Source organism: Vigna radiata, chromosome 5 (assembly GCF_000741045.1).
Source record: "Vigna radiata var. radiata cultivar VC1973A chromosome 5, Vradiata_ver6, whole genome shotgun sequence".
In the NCBI taxonomy this organism is placed as follows: domain Eukaryota; kingdom Viridiplantae; phylum Streptophyta; class Magnoliopsida; order Fabales; family Fabaceae; genus Vigna; species Vigna radiata.
The window spans coordinates 36,511,184-36,530,604 of NC_028355.1; the positions used below are offsets into that span (position 1 = coordinate 36,511,184).

Genomic DNA, 19,421 nt, shown 5'->3' on the forward strand with positions numbered 1-19,421 from the left:
GCTACAGTTAAACAAAGTATAAAAGATTTTCTTTTTCGTCAAAGGAAAAATAAAACCCTACTTTGCCACCATGATTTAAGAGTTTTCCGGATGCTACTAGAATGAAATAGGAAACCCTTTGCCGATTTAGTTGAAATGGTTATACAAACGAAATGACAATCACAAAGGTAAACAAAACTTCTATTTCACTACACTTTATAATGGGTTTCTCAAAATATACATTTCTCTACATGCCTATCATGTAGGCTGAGAAAAATAATAGTTTGCAAAGTAATGGTTGCTGAATTGAAAGTCACCATAAATATTTTACTTGTATGTTGGGGTTTTCTTAGAAAGAATGAGTTGTCATTTGTTCGACTATATTAAGGTAATTCGCCAAGTCTTTCCAATAGGCGAAATTACTCCAACCAATGAAAACCTTAACACTGAAGTAAATACAGAATTGTTGACTGTTCAAAGGGAACTAGAATAACCAATGAGATATTTTTACAATATAATCCGTGTATTTTCTTAGTATCCCACTTTGCAAAGAGACAACTATTAGAAAATACAAACAAATGTATCTTTTACTATTTGCTTGTAACTTTGAAAACCCCTCTAAATTATACAGCACTGCTGCTGTCGCTATTACTATGAGCAAAAAAATTAAGCAAAATAAATAAATTATTCATAAAACTAATAGATCATAGAAGAACACTTTCTTACAATAATATATGTACAATTAATCAGAAAAAATGCATAAATAGAGACTAACACAAAATGGCATCTTCTAACTCTCCTCAAGATGAGTTTAGATCTCGTGATGTTTGGCCTTGCCATCTGTCAAACAAAGAACCAGATATCATTCACAAGCATATTCAATGCAGTATAATGTGAGTATAAAGAGCGAAAGTGTTATGAAAAAGTGAACCATTACATAACTAGTACTACTTTTAAGAATAGTTATTAGAAGGGGAAATGATAAAAAGATAACTTCTATAAACCTTGATAGAAGAAATCTTGCTAGTGGACTTAAATTGCTATTAGGATTATGTTCCTTGTTTTGTTGTTTTTTCCTGTTATCAGCCAGTGCATTTCGGGTTTCTTCGGTGGACTTGGTCTTGCTGAATAGTTCCCCTGCTAGCCGCTGCAGGTCCTTCAATGAATCTTCCTTTGAACTGCACCACAAGAGAATGAGATACATATACTTTTCTTTTTTTTATTTTTCTAAATAACTTGAAAAGAAGGCATACCTTGCCAATCGCTGAAGCAACTGTTTGAGAAGAGCTTCACAGGAGTTAGGTTTTGAGCCCTCCATGTTTATTAAAGAATTGATAACTGCCCGCACAACTGCTCCTTCTGGATCATCAGCAATGGCCTGCATAACAAACACAGACCATAACAAATTTTTCTAGTACGTAAAGAATAGCATTCTTCATATACGACTTCACTCTGTTGTTGTAATCTCAAGTCTTAGTACAAAAAGTCATGCAGGAAATTAATAGTAATAATTAATTTTCAATAAAAGTAAAGCCTGTACATTGTACTCAAAACTATAAATAATAAATATATGAAACATTAAATTATGAAATATTGAGGAGCAATGCGAACAGATGGAATATATGTACTAATAATTTACCTCTTTTAAAGAAGGAACAAGTAAAGCAGATAATGGCACTGAGGATAGCATTATTTTAGTACTTCCTTCATCATTATTAGCATGATGTGATCTTGACAAGCCCCTGTGTGAATCATGTTCGCACAAAGTCTGAATAAGAAATCCCCAAGAATGTATACACACATTTTTAACTCAGCAACAGAAAATTACTAGCTCTATTATACCTTGAAGAGTCAAAGCTGCTTGCCTTTCCATCTTTCTTGTCTTCCTGTCTGTCATTGTTGATTTTTCCTCGGGCCAATCTTTCTCGAGAACCCACTTTCCTGAGCCCTCCTTGGATAGCAGCCTTTGCCTGTGAAGACAAACAAAAGATAAACAGGTGGGAAAATACTGTTTATAAGAAAAATATCAATTTGAACATGTAATCACAAATAAAACAAGTTTCATAATAAATTGCAATTGAACAAAAAGAAAAATTTTCGGACACAGTTGTTCAAGAAATAGTCTAAAAGAATATAACTCTGACAAAACAGACTGGGTGAGTAACTCAGTCAACTATATAGCAACGGAAAATAATAAAATACTGTACCATAACTAAATCAACTACATAATGGAACGAAACTTATACACAGGAAAGGGGGAGGCTCATCGTGAGCTAAATTAATCAACACGCAAGCAAAATTTATAACTTGTATCACAGAAACAGAACCTCAGCAAGATTTGCCGCACTGTCTTCCATTGAGGAATTTGAATTTCTGTCATTTAGTCCAAGTCGAGACCTTAGTGGCTGTGGAGAATCAGGCTCATCATGCTGGCCACGTAAAACAACAGTCCCACTTGTAGAGGCATCATCGAAAGAAGAATATCTGCTACTATACTACATTTAATAAAATTCTCAGTATGGGATTATACAAAACAGCTAGAAGAACTTAACAATTTTTAAAGTAACACAGCTTAATCATACTTGAGAGCTCTGGTCACCGAATATAGATGACCTAGACCCTTTTGGAGATCGAATAACAATAGTTCCTGATCCATTTCCGGATAATTCATCCTGCACATTGAAGATTTCAAAAGATCAAAGCTGTCCCAGGTTGTTCAAAATGATAGTTCAACAAGTTCATAGAAACTCCATCAATACTTCATGATTGGCACATTTCAAATAACACTATCGAGATGAATACTCCAAATAATTATACCACTACAGACAATTTAACTGCTGTTCATGTCTGATTAATGAGGAGCAACATTGGCTGTACAGAAAATTATCAGTTTCAGCTCAAGTATAGAAAGCTCATCAGATAATTATTTAGAGTTAACTGGTTAAGCATTGATCATGCATCCAATGTTTTGTAAATACCAAAACACCTAAAGGTTCCTCTATAAAGATGTGGCCGCAAAGTATATCATTCAATTGACCAGGTTAACTTATTTGACAAAGACAGGAACGAAAAGTAAGAGTCATTTACATCTTCAGTGTGATTGTCCAGATGCTCATCATGGTGGGAAACTCGATCTCTTCCAGAGGAACTTTCAAGTGATTCACTAAGTGCCCTTCTATTAGCAGATCCCCCTTGATAACCACTCTCAGGAGCTTTTCTTTGGGTTCCCTGATTATGTGATGCTTCAGCTTTCTTCTCTCTAAATTGAGGTGGTCGAGAAACATTACGAAAGGTTCCAGTACCCTGTGATCCACCAATATTGAAATCCCATCCAGCACTTTTCAGGGTTTTACCCTGATCACTGCAAATTAGAAATAGTCCGTAAAAGTATTCAATATGTAAACTAAAAGCTAGTAGCCAACCACCTACCTGGGTCGATTATTTTCTTCACCTCTTACATCTCTAGCCACTTTTACAGTATCTGATCCTTCCCCTATCCCTCTTGAGACATTTCTAGGTGTTTCCAGATCTTCTTCCTTTATTTGATATTTTGGACGTTCTCTATCACATAATCACAAAGTATGATCATGTCAACCACAAGCTGGGAATAATACTTGTAATATTCATTTTCTGATGGACAACATGCTAAAGTTACATAGAAAAAGGATTCAGAAATTAATTGTCTCGTCATTTACTTTTTCTGAGATATAGTAATAGCTTCAGAATATATAAAATGCAAGAACAAGGGGCGGATGAAATTAATAGGCAAAAGCAAAATTAGATATAATTAAGTATATGAAACATAGCGAGACCTTTATCAATGATTCGCACCTTATTCTTTCTGCAAGCTTTGAACTCCTCCTAGCATTCCGAATAAAACGGTCCTTCAAAAGTTCCTTAGCACTTGGCCTCTGGAATTGAATCCATTAAAAGGGGGGGAATTAAGAGCCTGACAGAGAGAGATCAACTTCACCAGTTCGACTCCAAGCTAGTCTAAAAAGCTTCTAATTAGGGAAAACTAAATAATACATCACATCAAGTTGACAACAACAAATTTCAATAGGAAAAGTATAAACAAATTGTTCTGTTATTCCTGTTATCGTAAGCCCAATATTTCAATAAATACTGTTTATTATTACCTTTTCCCCTAAGAAATTAAATGTTCTAGAAAAGAAGATTCAGTATAAAAAGGAATATCATATGGGTGCTCTCGCACAATCCATAAATTGATCATTTCACTCAATTGGACTCATAAAGAAGAACCTTTTCATTACAACTATACCCAACAGAACTAAAAAAAATGAAATAATAAGTGTATGAAAAGCATTGACACTTGCCTCGGCAGGAACCTTCTTTAAGCACAATGAGACAAATTCTTTCATTGGACGGGAAAAATGATCATCTAGCTGAAGAAAATGAGATTAAATGTTGACTGCTATGATGGAAAAAATAACATCTGGGTTTGAAAAAGCTCAAGAAACTTAAATGGTTCAAAACTAGAAAGTTTGACTAGATTGATACTAAAGAACACAACCTGCGGAGGATTCTCCCGAGGTATGATGAAAAGCACTCTCATAGGGTGAAGATCCGCTAATGGAGGCTCCCCCTTTGCCATCTCAATAGCAGTGATTCCCAAAGACCAAATATCTGCCTGCATAAACAGAACACTCCTGTTACAATTCTGAGAAAACAATAATTAGCAGAAACTAAAATAAAGATGAAAAATAGAACCAAAGAGAAACATTACAGAAAATATATAGAATAAATATTTTACAACCTTCTCATTATATCCATCAGTATTCTGAATAACCTCAGGTGCCATCCAAAATGGCGTTCCTACAAATGTCTGTTATGATAAAAGAAATGTTAGCATATCCAGCCTAAGATTAAGAGTAATAATTTAGAATTCCAGGTGGTTTTTCAACTACCCGAAGCCTTAAATGCAGTGAGGGTTATGACAGAAACATGCAGCCGATACTAAAAAAACTAGCAACTTCAAATTCAGACTGGCCAACTCAAATTACACAGAATATCCTGCACCATAATTCCTTCACTTTGGGAGTCTACACATTCAATTTGATTATCCAATTGAAAAAAATAACAATTTTGTGCTCTTGAAAGGATATTAAGAAGTTAAGATTAAGATCATCAATCATAAAATAACTTACATAAATTTTAATCTAAATATATATGAATAACCCATCCATATTGAATTAACTTCAATGAAATATGTTTACCTTCCTCCTTGATATAGTCCTTGTTAACTGTGCAGAAACGCCAAAATCTGCTACCTGGTGACATTCCACTTGTATTTAAGTCCCCATCTCAAATTATTAAGTGCATCATTTTTCAGTGAAGTTCTATATAATAAAAATTGGATATAACCTCTTTCGGTATAACATACCTTTACATCACCATTCTCAGACAATAAAATGTTTGCAGCTGTATAATAGACATTTAAATACTGTCAACTGTAAAGCTAATACAAAGCAAAAAGAAACCCCATAACTACATATGGACAAGGAGAAAGAAATTCAAAGGGGATGGGGTTGCTGCTGACCTTTAAGGTCTCTGTGAATTTTCCCTTCAGTGTGTAGATAATCAACAGCATGCAGCAAGTCACGTAGAATGCAAGCAATTGACATTTCATCAAGGGGATTACCTGCTTGGAGCTACAGAAGCAATACCAGAATTAACCTCACAGAAAAAATACAACAAACAAACCACATCGGAAATTATTGTCAACAGATATAAATACGATAAACAGCACAGAAAAACTGACCATTCAAAATATGAACTGTTTTCTTTCTCGTTTTTAATGATAGAAAATTTAATAACCGGAAAAGTACAAAGAAGAATAACAAAGCTCCCCAGAATAACCAATGAGAAAAAAAATATTGAAAAAAAAAATGTTATAAACATCCATATACTCATGCAAACAAAATCAACCGGTGTATCCACAAATTCTGTTTTCATATACAAATAACAAGGTTATATTATAATCATACAAGAATTCCAATGAAAACATCAAACTTCACTCAAATATATAATATTATAGTCCAGTTTTGTGCATATAATTTTCTTTGGTTTATTTGAGTCTAAAAAGTGCATATCCCCTGCAGCAAACTTCTAAAGGAATTTGAAACTTGGACGAGGATGGAGTACTGAGTACCCAACCATTGACACTCTGATATATGCTGAATGTATATACACGCTTGCAACTATTTTCTAGTCAGAAATTATGCCCCAAGAATTCAAGTAATCTTTTTCTCTCTTAGTTCTCTGCAAAGCATTTGGTTGGCTTTTTATAAAGGATGGTGTCTTATCCTCCTATGTCCTAATTCCTGGCAATTTTCTTTATCTTCAGATACTCTTCGTTCATAAAAAAAGTTAAAAAAATGTCAGACAGTTCACGGATAAGCAGGAGAAATTAAAGGATAATTCAGACATACATCAATTTCAATTTTCATGCACTGAACATATAGAAGCAAGGAAACAGAAGTAACCTACTAGATCAGCAACTGAACCACCAGCCATGTATTCCATTATTATCCAAAGTTTAGTTTGATTGAGATAGGAACCATAATACTCAGTAATGTATGGGCATCGACATTGAGACAAAACAGAAATTTCCTGAAAAATAGTAAACTAAATCAAAACATGTTTATTTGAGTACAGCAAATGAAAGTACAAGTAATCTACAAAATTATTATACCTTCTGGATATCATCAATTTCATCCTCCCTGTCAAGTGACAAAAAGAGAGGAAAGACAAATTAGGAAGTAGTAAGGAAGAAATGAATATAGATTCTGAGTGCAACACAGCAATGATACAACGTTAATAAAATCTCTGACAAAGTAAGGAGAGAAAACTAGTATGTCACTAAAAAAAAAACACTAGAACAAACTTCCTTAGGTATGGGTGCAGAATTGTGTTCATGGCACATTGAAATGTGGCTGGTGCATTCATTACTCCAAATGGCATCACAAAAAATTCATAATACCTATGATATGTCCGAAAAGCCGTCTTCTGTATATTTGAATCATGCATGTGAATTTGATGATATCCCTCAAATCCACTTTTGAAAATAAAAGATTTTTCTGCAACTCATCAAGTAATTCCTCTATGACCGAGGATAGGTAATTTGTCAGGAATTGTTGCTTTGTTCAATCCTCGGTACAAAACTTCCAACTCACATGTTTTTTCATAACTAAAATAATTGGGCTGGAATAAGGGCAATTGTTAGGCCGGATGACCCCTTTATGTCAACATTTCCCCTACATATTTCTCAATCTCCATTTTCAACAAGTGAGGATATTTATAAGGTCTCACTACGGTCTATCTAAGACTTGATTGGGATTTTATGATCTATTTCTCTGCAAGGTGGCAGTTCTTGAGGTTCTTTCCTCACATTCCATCAACACTAAATTCAGTTTTGCTTGTTGGTTGTCCGTTAATCCATTTTTCATATCATTACCTGTATTTTGTTTTGCAGCTCCTACGTCCCATAATATTGATACAGCTTCTATTTCTGTTTCTTTCATCAATGCTTGTGGTGTTATTAATGTTTTTGCTAGAGCTGGGTCACTTTCAATCTGAACCGGCTGACCTTGTGTGCTAAAACTCAGTTAAAGTCTTCCAATTCACCTTAAAATCTTGCAGAGTGGCCATCCAAGGTACCCCTAAAATCAAATCCATCCCTCCTAAGTCAAATAAGAAAAAGGTCTCCTTAACGACATACTTCTCCAGCTTCAGCTCTACATCCCTACAACATCCACTCGTTTGTTTCCTACTCCTATCTCTTAATCATATATAGTAGGATGAAGTTGTTTCCACTCTCAAAACCAACAAGAGTTACCAGATCAGACACTATCTATCAATATGACCACCGATCTTCCCTTCATCATTCATTGTAGCTTCATAGTATGGGATTGGGTCAAACCTCTTCCTGCAGAAAGAGACAATTCCATATGCTGATGTTCAAAATCAACGAATTCTTCTTCACCATTATCCAAATACTCCTCCGATAGCAGCCCAAGCAAGCAATGGGATGGGGAATAGGAGGGTGAAAGAATGATGAGCTGGCACGAGAGTGTGTTGTGCACGAGATTTTTTGATATATTGGGGAGGGTGAAGAGAAAGGGTATCATTGGGTATTGGAAGTTTGTTATGGGCAGGGAGCAATATCCTTTTGTTGGAGTTGGGCTCTATGGACAAAATCTTTTGTACTTTTCCTTTCGTTTGCCATTCAAAAATACTGGGACTTATTCCTTTATGTGTGAACTGTTCTTTCTACCATAACTATTCTTTGGGTTTCCAACATTTTGGTCAGACCTGCCAGATTGGTAAGGAGACGAATGCCCCTAAGTTGATGGTTGAAGCGATTCAAACTCAAAATGCATTGATCATGGAGAAGCTAGATGCCTTGAATGATAAGTGAAGAAAGAAAAAAACAAGTGACAATTCTAACATTGACAAGGAGGAAGTCCACTAAGAGAACCATGGCTCGGAGGAGTTCATAAGAGGGATTCAAGAAATTGCAGGGTGGTTCATTGAAAGAATTTCATCAGCAAGTCAACAAAATTGAGCACCCAATGTTTGATGGAGAAGACACAGTTGGGTGGATTTCCCGAGCTGAACTGTATTTTCAGGTGCAAGAAACGCCAGATGATGTTTGTGTCAACCTCGTGCAGCTATGTATGGAAAGAACAACAATCGATTTCTTCAATTCTCTTTTAGAGAATGAAGAAGAGTTGTCGTGGGAGCAATTCAAAAGGGAGCTTCTCGATCATTATGAAGACAATGGCAAAGGGGACATTTCTTAGCAACTATCCAAAATTAAATAGGAAGGGTGTGTGGATGATTATATGCGATGATTCAAACGTCTTCACATGCAGGTAAAACGTATTCTTGATGAGCAACATTTTGTGTATTTCTTGCATGGCCTAAAAAAGGAGATTAGGGGACGTGTTCGTAGCTTTTGCTCAGTGGTTCCTTTATCGTGGGCACATTTTTTGAACCTAGCTTGTGCTATTGAAAGAGAAATTGTTGGAAGTAAGGCAATAAGTATCCAAGTCGTGGCACTTCGGATTCTCTAGTGGATTTAGAGGCCAAGGAAATAGAAGGAACGGGGATTCAGGCTAGATTCATGTGGGTCGTGGAAAGGATCACTTCAACGAGAAGGGACTAAATAAAGGGTGTTTTGGGTTTGGGCAAAGACAATAAGACAAATGAGCCTAATACAAAGAATTTAAGTAAGATGGATTGAGGAATTAAGCACTTATCCCTACAAGAATTAAATGTATGAAATGCAAGAAGAAAGGACTTTGTTACAAATGTGGGGTAAATATCCTCTTCACCAATGTCCTAACAAACAATTGAAGGTCATGTTGTTGGAAGATGATGAAGCTATGGATGACAATGGAGATTTTCCAAAGGGTCAATTAAGTGACCTTAGAGATTCGGATTGTGAGTGTAGTATGTTGTTGGGGAATTTGATTTACGATCATCATGATAGTCTTCAACAAGATAGCCCTCAAACCATGAAACTGTGAGGGAGTTTGAAAGGGATCCCAGTCCTTATATTGGTTGACAGTGGTGCAACTCATAATTTTGTTTCTAAGATATTGGTGTCTAAGGTGGGTTAGGAGGTCAAGGAGACAAAAGAAATGAAGATTAAGTTGGGGGATGGGCATAAAGCGGCAGCAAAAGGGTATGCAAATACCTGGATCTAAAATTAGCAGAATCTGGTTTTTCAATCGATGCAATTTTTGATCTTGAATATATTGATTTGGTATTGGGGATGTCATGGTTATCCACATTGGGAATTACAACTGTTGATTGGAAAAACCATGAGCTGGATATTTGTTGGCACAGAGGCATGGCGTCAATTAAGGGCAATGACAACAAACAGACTCGAAATGTATCTTCCCAGAGTGTGATAACTCAATCTACGAAGGTGGTAGAAGATTCATATTTTGCAACAGAGGTTCGTCCTCGAGCTCAAGTAGACAAAGGCAGCAAGATTTTGAACCCATCTAATAAGCCTTTTAAAGTGTATGTTAGGAATGTTAAAAATTAGAAGTTATAAATAAATTGTCAGGGGTTGAACAGTTTATGGGTGGTTAGAGGTGGTTAGAGGGAGTGATTTCGTTTAGTATGGTTGTCTTTTAAGGGGGAAAAGGTTTTCTTCTGCAAGGGGTGGTTTTATTAGTTGTTTCAGAACAAGTGTTAACCTGTGTGAAGGGAACTCTTCCCTTGGACGCGGTTGAACGTTTTTAGATCTATAGTCCAGTAAATCTGCTTATGTAATTGTTGAATGTTTAATTTGAGTGTTACTGCAGTATTGTTCCTATAATTTGAATTCTTAATCTCAAGAATTCCAACAATTTGGTTCGACCTGCCGGATCAGTCAAACACCATGGAGAGTAGAGTGAGTATGTTAGAGAGAGCTTTTGAGGAGAATAGAGAGGAAACTAGGGCCAACTTTCAAAGGTTCAGAGATATGATGGATGATATCTTGTGAAGACTCAAGAACATGGAAAGAGAGTCAGATGGAGATAGAGTGGGAAGAAGAGAAGAGGTTGAGGAGGAATGGGAGGAAGGTAAAAGGGAGAATCAGTGAGGATGGATGAAAAGGGTGCAACTTCCTTCTTTTGAAGGAGGGGATCCCATTGGGTGGATAAGTACGGCTGAAAATTTTTTTCAAGTGCAGGAGGTTTCATCTAGGGAGAGAATCAAGTTGGCCTTTATCAGTATGGAAGGCAAAGCTAATCATTGGTTCAGTTTTTGGAGGAAGAAAACCAAAACTCTAACGTGGGAAGAATTGATAAGAAGGTTTGGAGGAAGGGATAGATCTTCAGTATTTGAACAATTGGTTGTTGTCAGATAGAAAGGAGATGTGGAAGATTACGTACTGGAATTTAAGATGTTAGTAGGCCAAGCAACAGACCTGACAGATGAACAATTGTTGGGATATTGTTTTGCACGCTTCCATATTAATATTCGAAATCATATCCGACCACACAATCCAAAGGATCTATTGAGAGCCATAGAGATCGCTAGAGATGTGGAATGAGTTTCGAGTGAGATAAGGTCAGGGGAGAGAACTACAACTAGAAGTAATTTGTATCCTAGTCGTTTTCAAGGGACTGGAGGAATAGTTTCTCATGTAGAAACAGTGAAGGAGACCCGGACTGAACCGAGAAATTCCAGTCATGTTAGCACGGCTAGAAGAAATGGACGAGGAGTAACCATGGAGTCTACGGTGGGCAGCGCGCATACAAGAGAAAACAAAACCAGGGGATGGCAGAATTTACCTTATCCTGAATATGTCAAGCAAAGGGAAGAGCGCAAATGCTTTCAATGTGGAGGACCACCCAGTCCTGGCCATAAATGTCCTGACAAGAATCTACGGGTGTTAATTTTGGGAGAGAATGACAAAGACAAGGAGCTTGAAGAAGGAGAAGATGAGGACCCGAAACAGATGAAGTCATTTGTTTTTTCTGCAAGAGGATTGACACAAACAAATACTATGAAGTTACAAGGATAGTTGCAAGAAAGAAAGGTCCTGATTTTGATTGACAATGGTGTTAGTCATAATTTTATTTCAAATCAGTTAGTGGCTGAATTGGGTTTGGCAATGGATAAAACTGTTCCTTATAAAGTCAGTTTGGGAAATGGCCATCAGAAGACCATTAGTGGGATGTGTAAAAATTTACGTTTGCAATTGGAGGGGTTGGAGGTGCAGGAAGGTTTTTACCTTTGAATTAGGTGGAGAAGATTTAATTTTAGGAATTGCTTGGTTGGCTACATTTGGGGAAGTCAGAATTAACTGGAAGGATTTAACCATGTGCTTCATTCAAGCTGGGAATGAGGTTTCTATAAAGGAGGGTCCTTCTTTAACCAAGAGAGTGATTACTCCCGCAGCTTTATTAAAAGAAAGAGATATTGCAGTGGTGACTTTGGTTTGGGAAATGGGATGTACTGAATTGAAGGCAGAGGGATAGAATCAGTTATCAACAAGACAAAATAGAGTTACAGGAAATTTTGGGGATTTTTGAGGGAATATTCAGTATACCACAGAGATTGCCACCCAAGAGGCATTTAAACCATTAAATTCCAATTAAAGCTGGAGTAGATCCAATCAATGTGAGACCTTATAGGTACCCACATCTACTAAAGGCAGAAATTGAGAAACAAGTTGCTGAGATGTTGAAAATAGGAATTATCAAGCCCAGTAACACCCCTACTCTAGTCCGGTGATTTTGGTGATTATCGGACTTTAAATAAGGCCACAATTCCAGATAAATTTCCCATCCCGGTGATAAAGGAGTTGTTGGATGAACTGTATGGTGCTAGATACTTTTCCAAAATCGATTTGCGGGTAGGGTATCATCAGATAAGGATGGAGGAGACTGATATCCCTAAAACAACGTTTCGAACACATCAAGGGCATTATGAGTTTTTGGTGATGCCCTTTGGACTGTCGAATGCTCTGGCTACATTTCAGAGTGTCATGAATACCATTCTTAAGGAATTTCTATGAAAGAGTGTGCTTGTTTTTTTTGATGAAAAACTTGGGAGGAACACAAAGAACATCTTCACCAAGTTCTTAATACTTTATGGCAGCAACAGTTGTTTGCTAACTAGAAAAAATGTGATTTTGGAAAGAAGCAGATCAAGTATTTGGGCCATGTTGTTTCAAGTCAGGGGGTAGAAATGGACCCAGAGAAGGTAATTGTTGTTTAGGATTGGCCTGTTCCCTGGTCTATTAAGGCGCTAAAAGGTTTCTTAGGTCTTACGGGGTATTATATACGTTTTATTAAAGATTATGGGAAGATAGCAAGGCCTTTGACTGATTTATTCACAAAAAGGAAATTTGCGTGGTCCTCTCAAAGCACAGAAGCTATGAATATCTTGAAGACAGCATTGACAACAGCATCAATATTGGCCCTACTAGATTTTTCTCAACAATTTCATGTGGAATGTGATGCCGCAGGGCAAGGGTATTGGGGTTATTTTATCTCAAAACAGCAGGCCTATCGCTTATTTTAGTAAGGCACTAAGTGATTCTTCTCTCTCAAAATCTATATATGAGAAGGAACTCATGGTTGTAGTGCTAGTAATTCAACATTGGAGGTCGTATTTATTGGGGCAGCGATTTGTAGTTCATACAGATCAGAGAAGCCTAAGATATTTCTTGGATAGCGCATCACAACACAAGTAATAAATTATTGGGTTATGATTTTGAGATTGTATATCGAACTGGAGCAAGTAATAAGGTAGCAGATGCTCTCTCCAAAAGATGGAAGATCACGAGGATGGGGACTTCGAGTTGAAAGGGCTGACGCGACCCATGTGGCAAGAATTTGATACCGTCTTTGATCAAGGTTGGGGATTGGGTCTTTTTGAAAATTCGTCCCCATAGGCAATTATCTATTCCAATTAGGCTGCATCCCAAGCTTGCACCCCGATATTATGGTCCTTTTATGGTGCTTAAACAGGAGGGTCCCGTCACTTTTCGCCTTTAGCTGCCAGAGACGGCCCAGATTCATCCGGTTTTTCATGTCTCACAACTTAAGCTGGCTATCGGCACTCATCCAGTTGAACAGAACCTTCCACCTGAACTTCACATGCCAGAACTCAGTTGTTTTCCCTTTAAAGTCTTGGATCATAGGGTGCAGCAGTATCATGGTTCTCAGTTCCTCAACTACTTATTTAGTGGCAAATGGGAGGACCTAAAGGTGCTACATGGGAAGATGAAGGAACCATTCGTGATCAATATCCAGATTTCCACCTTGAAGACAAGGTTGTTCAGAATCCGGGGAGTACTGATAAGCCTTTTAAAGTGTACGTTACGAAAAAAGTTAAAAATTAGAAGTTATAAAACAGTTGTCAGGGGTTGGACGGTTTATGGATGGTTAGAGGGAGTGATTTCGTTTAGTATGGTTGTCTTTTAAGGGCGAAAAGGTTTTCTTCTGCAAGGGATGGTTTTTATTAGTTGTTTCAGAATAGGTGTTAACCTATGTGAAGGGAACTCTTCCCTTGGACGTTGTTGAACGTTTTTAGATTTGTAATCCAGTAAAGTTGTCTATGTAATTATTGTATGTTTAATTTGAGTGTTACTGCAATATTGTTCCTATAATTTGAATTCTTAATCTCAAGAATTCCTAACCCCATCCAGCATGAGGAGTTAGAATTGGACAAATTTGGGAAAGTGTTTAATGACCCTAGGGGTTACCTCCTAAGATGAATAAAGAGCATGTTGTTACTTTGCTGGAACGACAGGACCAGTTAATGTGAGGCCCTATAGATACTGTTGGAGAGCAAACAAAGTCCCACATTGAGTGAAAGAAGGACTAGTCAAGGGTTTATATACACATAGATATCTCCAATGGTAAGAGGCCTTTTGGAGTGGTACCAAAAGCAAATCCGTGAGGGCTTGACCCAAAGCGGACAATGTCTTACCATGTGTGGAGTTTTATGTGTGTGTGTGTTGAACCTCCCCCCAACAGTGGTATCAGAGCCCATGGTTCGGGTCTGGTGACCGGGCTCAGACGAGTACGCCCCCCCATGATCAGGCGAGCCAGGCAGGAGGCCAGTGGCGCCGGAGGAATCATGAGAGGTGGGGAGAGCTAGAAAAGCTCATTGTGACCATGGATCGTGAAAGAGGGCAAATGAGAAATGCTCCGTGTTGACCATGGTGTACTCGAATGAAAAAAAAGACAAGACTTCCACAGCGAGGGAGGAAGGTGACCATAGTCCTTTGTTTGAGGGAGGATGTTGGAGAGCAAACAAAGTCCCACATTGAGTGAAACAAGGACTAGTCAAGGGTTTATATACACATAGATATCTCCAATGGTAAGAGGCCTTTTGGAGTGGTACCAAAAGCAAATCCGTGAGGGCTTGACCCAAAGCGGACAATGTCTTACCATGTGTGGAGTTTTATGTGTGTGTGTTGAACCTCCCCCCAACAGATACCCTTACCACCACTAAGATGAGATAGAAAAGCAAGTGAAGGAGATGTTGCAGTCAGGAATTATCAAGCCCAACCAAAGTGCCCTTTCAAGCCCAAACCTTTTAGTTAAAAAGAGATAATTCATGGAGGTTATGCATGTTGTACAGAGCTTTGAACAAAGTTACATTGCCAGATAAATTCCCAACGCCTGTTATTGATGAATTATTAGATGAAGTGCATGGAGCTATATATTTCTCTAAGTTGGACCTTAAATCTGGTTACCACCAAGTGAGAGTTAAGGCTAGTGACATATATAAGACTGCTTTCAGAACCCATGAAGGTCACTATGACTAGTCATACCCTTTGGTCTTATGAATGCACTTCAACTTTTCAAGCATTAATGAATGACTATTTCGGTATATGTTCTAGTGTTTTTTTAGAGGGGAGAATCAGACAATTAAGTACTCTCATCTACAGTAAAGACTGGGAGACCCATATGGAACACTTAGCTAAGGTGTTACATGTGCTGTAAGATAAAAAATTAGTGGCCAACAAGAAGTGTCATTTTGTTCTTTATGAGGTACCTAAGAACCAAGTAGTATGAGATGCTCCGTAGAGTACTTAATTGTCTGATTCTCCCCTCTAAATAACCGGCTTCATAAGGGTGAGTTCTCCAAGTGTTTGAGTACTCATCAGATTACCTATATTGTTATTTTGACTTTGCAATTGCTGTCATCCAGCAATAGTGTTTAGGCGGGGTGGCTGCTACGTGACCGTATCAAGGATTGACTAGATAAAATTTTCCTAGTGCTATTACCATAAAATTCTAATAGACAGATGATCTTTTATAATGTAATGAAATGTGTTCTCAAAATTCTAAAGTTCTGATTACTATGAAATTGGTAATTATTCCTAATATGGCCGGCCAATACAGCAGTTCCAAGAACTAAAGCATTCATAAAAAATAGTAAAAGGGGGACACCAGGCATACGATTCTTCCAAGTCAATCACTTTGATGGCGACTTCTTTGTTGAGCTCCTTATCAAACCTGGAGATAAGACAGTACATCAAAGAGACATACAACTCATTATCCATGACTAACTTAAAGCCAGTAAATAAAAGATGTTCAAAAAATAATAACTATGTTATAATTATAGAAATAAGTAGTTGATCTTATATAGTCAATAATATCTACATTATACTTGTCTTATTAGGAACATTTTTATTTACTCCTGCGTCATATGCTTATTATTAGAGGATGTCAAATATCCTCTATTTATTGTATTGACTCCTATTTCTCAATATAAATAAAGCATCCTTGCTTGTCTCAAAGACAAATGGTTTCAGCTCAATGTTTCTATATCCTTTCTATAGTTTAACAAACTAGTTAGATCATGTCATTTAAACATTGTTATGTTACAATGATGACTGACAACAAAAACCAAACAATCCTGTGAATGTTTCTAGACTTATTCATTTATTAATTTTTGTTTCTCTTGATTATATAAACAACATCCACACACTTGCAACTGTAGATTTTTTTTATCATTGCCAGTAAAAATCTATTATCAGATATTTTCATTGAATAGATCTGAAATAAGTAAACACAAACAGGATTTTAGTTTGTAAAACATAAGAATTTCCACCGGTCATGACTTGTGAATTCTAGTTTCAATAACCCTGTTAACTCCATAAAAAGATAGTTAGTTAAACACAACTATTAACTACTACCTCCCATTAAGAACAAAAGCTTGCAACACAAACATTTAGCTACGCAGCCACCAAGGTGTAGCTCTCTCAGAACTAGACATGTCATGTTAAGAAGCCAGCAATGAATTTTCTACGTATATATGCAGAGAATAATGCTCTAGACTGTACATGTAACTTTTTATTCTAAACAATACAAACAGAAAAAGAAAATGAAAAGAAAGCAAACATAAGAAATTGTTATAATAATGGAGAAGGTTAAGAAGTGAAACTGATCTGAAAAGGACATATATCCTTCATTTTGTATTAACAGTCTATATTGTGCTTTGTTGCAAACTTTCACAAGGATAATGACAAATCCATATAAAAGAAGAGGACAGAGTTAGGCAATAAATAAGAACTGTTAAACTTTGTCAAATGTCAGTAACATTGCATGGATAGACCATGCTTATGTGTTGTACAGGTTTACACAAGCCTTGCATTTTTACCTTAGTTTTAGACATTAATATTCAGCATATCCAGGATACAATGCCTCCATACACATTTTTGTGCATAAGATCTAATTCTAGTGAAGGGTCAAGAGAGAAAATAAATGGTAAACTAGAGATATGGAGAAAACCCCTCGAATCTCCGTTTTGATTTAACTGGAAACAAAAACAGAGTACATGAAAATTCAGCAAGACATGCTCTATCATTACCTTGAAGATTATCGATGGGTATCATATATACCACAAGTAAGTAATACAGTTTAGATGTCCCAAATCTATCATACAAAGCAACTAAGAAGTTGAAACAGATGAAAGCTTCCAGCTTTACTTGTGATTAACAGGTGCTGCTTTAAAGTATAGACATGCGAGACTATACAATACTACATGTTCAGTAATCGGTGATGAAAGGCCAACAAGAACGTTAGTATAATAGATGAACATGCTGTATTTGAAAAGCAATCATATATGGGAAAAATTACGGAACCCACGCCTTAGAGAGAAATTTGAAAGATGTCTATTGAGGAAAAGTCGGTTAAAAAATGTCTGTAACATAGTTTGTACTTATTACCAGAAGACTAACAAAAACTTCAATTAGAAGAGTTGATCAAATGGAGGATAGCCCAATAGACCAAGCAAGGCTCTAAGCGAAACCATTAAAAAGTATCTATAATTAAATAGCCTGAGATCCTGAGTCAAGAATTGGTTTTGGATATCTGATTCATGTAGCCAACCACATAATAGAAAAAACTTCTGTCATTGTTGTTGTTAGTAATATTTAAAACCATTTATCAATTATAAAAAAGGAACAAAGCACTTGATTTACTTCTTTCAAGTAGCAAACAGTTGCAATTAGACTCTTGCTCTTAAAAAAGAGAATCAGTTTTACTTACAGTCCATTTTCTACAGCTTATCTTCATGCTTATTTAACGAATTCAGGAGAAAGAATTCAAACTAACCCTTGATCAGATACCATAGTATATTTTCTTTACAACAAAAACTATTATCCAAATTTCCCTCCAATTCATTTTACAGTAATGTTTATCTAATGTTTGCGTCCATTAATGATACTTCATTCACACAATCATCAAATCTAGATTTCATACACCTCAGTAACATTTATCAAATAAGCATCTAAAACAAGTTTAAGAATTTTATTAGCAAAATAATACTTAATATTATTCTACCTGAAGAAACAAAAAGAAAGAAATCCCTACACAAAAAATATTCATTACCCCAATGAACAAGCAATATGCATATAAAACTACTATAATTTAAACTCAATGTGCAAAGTCAGTTTAAGTCGGCAGGGCTCGTGATACCAGTTCTAAAACTAACACATACGCTTTATAGACGTCTCCAAACGATCCCTGCCCAATAAGCTCCAATGAAGTGAATCTCGATCCCGCTGCCTCAACTAGACCTGCCACGTCAGCCATTCTCAGCAGCAACTCCTTGAAGGCTTAGACAAGAACTACACCACATGCACCTGAAAATCCAAAAAACACAACTCAGACACGCATGGTCAAAATAACATATCCCCAATCATCCCTCATTCTCCAAGATTCCACCAATCAAAACCATAAACTTCACGTTCAAAAATACCATATTTCACAACAACAAAGTAACAAAATAAAAAAACAAACATTCACATTCAAAAATAACATATTTCACAACAACAATAGATTGATCAAATAAAAAAAACCAAACTTACCCGCAATTGCACAACCCCAATTGAACCGCTACTCAATTTCTAAACGAAGGAATCAAATCAAAACTTAAAAAACAAACCAAATAAGAATAGATGCACAATGCAGTAAAACTGTGGACTTAAAGCAAAGCATGCAAACTCGGTGGAGTATGCAATAATTGTTAGGTGGAAGTTAGGATACAAAATTGACTTCGCAACAAAATGGAATGGGGCGAATGACACTGAGATATCGTTCGCAGTGGAAAAAGAAAAAAGAAAGAAAAGAAAGCGAAACGGCAACACCCAAATCGATAGTGCGACATACGAAATCGATTGAAACTCACCCATAAATGAATACGATTCCGATTATCAGTGACCGCATAAGGGACAGATCTGTTGCTCATTCATTGTTATTGTATCTCTTCTTTGGTTTTGTTTGTGTTTGGGTTGTGCGTGATTTGTGTATGATAGTTGATGATTAGGAAGAATAGGGTGTTTCATCCTCCACCTCCAAGCTTTCATCCTCCACCTCCAAAAATTACCATTTTAACCTTAATTAATATTATTTTAATATTTTCTCTTTCTTCATAAAGTGATTCTG

The 19,421-nt window shown here is 36.6% G+C and overlaps 1 protein-coding gene across 4 annotated transcripts; it reads right to left on the minus strand.

Annotated features, from left to right (window-relative positions):
* Nucleotides 1–445: 445 nt before the first annotated feature.
* LOC106762039 (germinal center kinase 1) lies at nucleotides 446–19,306 on the minus strand. 4 transcript variants are annotated; one of them, XM_022781612.1, is made up of 21 exons: nucleotides 19,165–19,306; nucleotides 18,475–18,619; nucleotides 15,921–15,986; nucleotides 6,695–6,722; nucleotides 6,490–6,612; nucleotides 5,540–5,651; nucleotides 5,384–5,421; nucleotides 5,217–5,270; nucleotides 4,757–4,825; nucleotides 4,514–4,630; nucleotides 4,317–4,385; nucleotides 3,811–3,890; nucleotides 3,409–3,540; nucleotides 3,067–3,340; nucleotides 2,562–2,651; nucleotides 2,307–2,474; nucleotides 1,822–1,949; nucleotides 1,619–1,721; nucleotides 1,233–1,357; nucleotides 984–1,157; nucleotides 446–819 (listed from the first exon to the last, which is right to left on the minus strand). In XM_022781612.1, the coding sequence occupies exons 2-21, from the start codon at nucleotides 18,567–18,569 to the stop codon at nucleotides 780–782; spliced, it is 2,085 nt and encodes a 694-aa protein (XP_022637333.1). In that variant the 5' UTR covers nucleotides 18,570–18,619; nucleotides 19,165–19,306; the 3' UTR covers nucleotides 446–779. The 4 variants fall into 4 exon arrangements, with proteins under 4 accessions (XP_022637333.1, XP_014501207.1, XP_022637334.1 ...); XM_014645721.2 differs by having other exon boundaries at nucleotides 15,930–15,986; nucleotides 19,165–19,305; XM_022781613.1 differs by lacking the exon at nucleotides 19,165–19,306 and adding an exon at nucleotides 18,845–19,137.
* Between the last annotated feature and the right edge of the window lie 115 nt (nucleotides 19,307–19,421).

Coding starts and splice junctions, on each gene's coding strand:
- LOC106762039 (XM_022781612.1), bottom strand. CDS start 18,569: ATGGCTGACGTGGCAGGTCTAGTTGAGGCAGCGGGATCGAGATTCACT. Junction 1,358..1,618: donor TTGTTCCTTCTTTAAAAGAG/GTAAATTATTAG, acceptor TTTGTTATGCAG/GCCATTGCTGATGATCCAGA. Junction 1,158..1,232: donor TTGCTTCAGCGATTGGCAAG/GTATGCCTTCTT, acceptor CTTGTGGTGCAG/TTCAAAGGAAGATTCATTGA.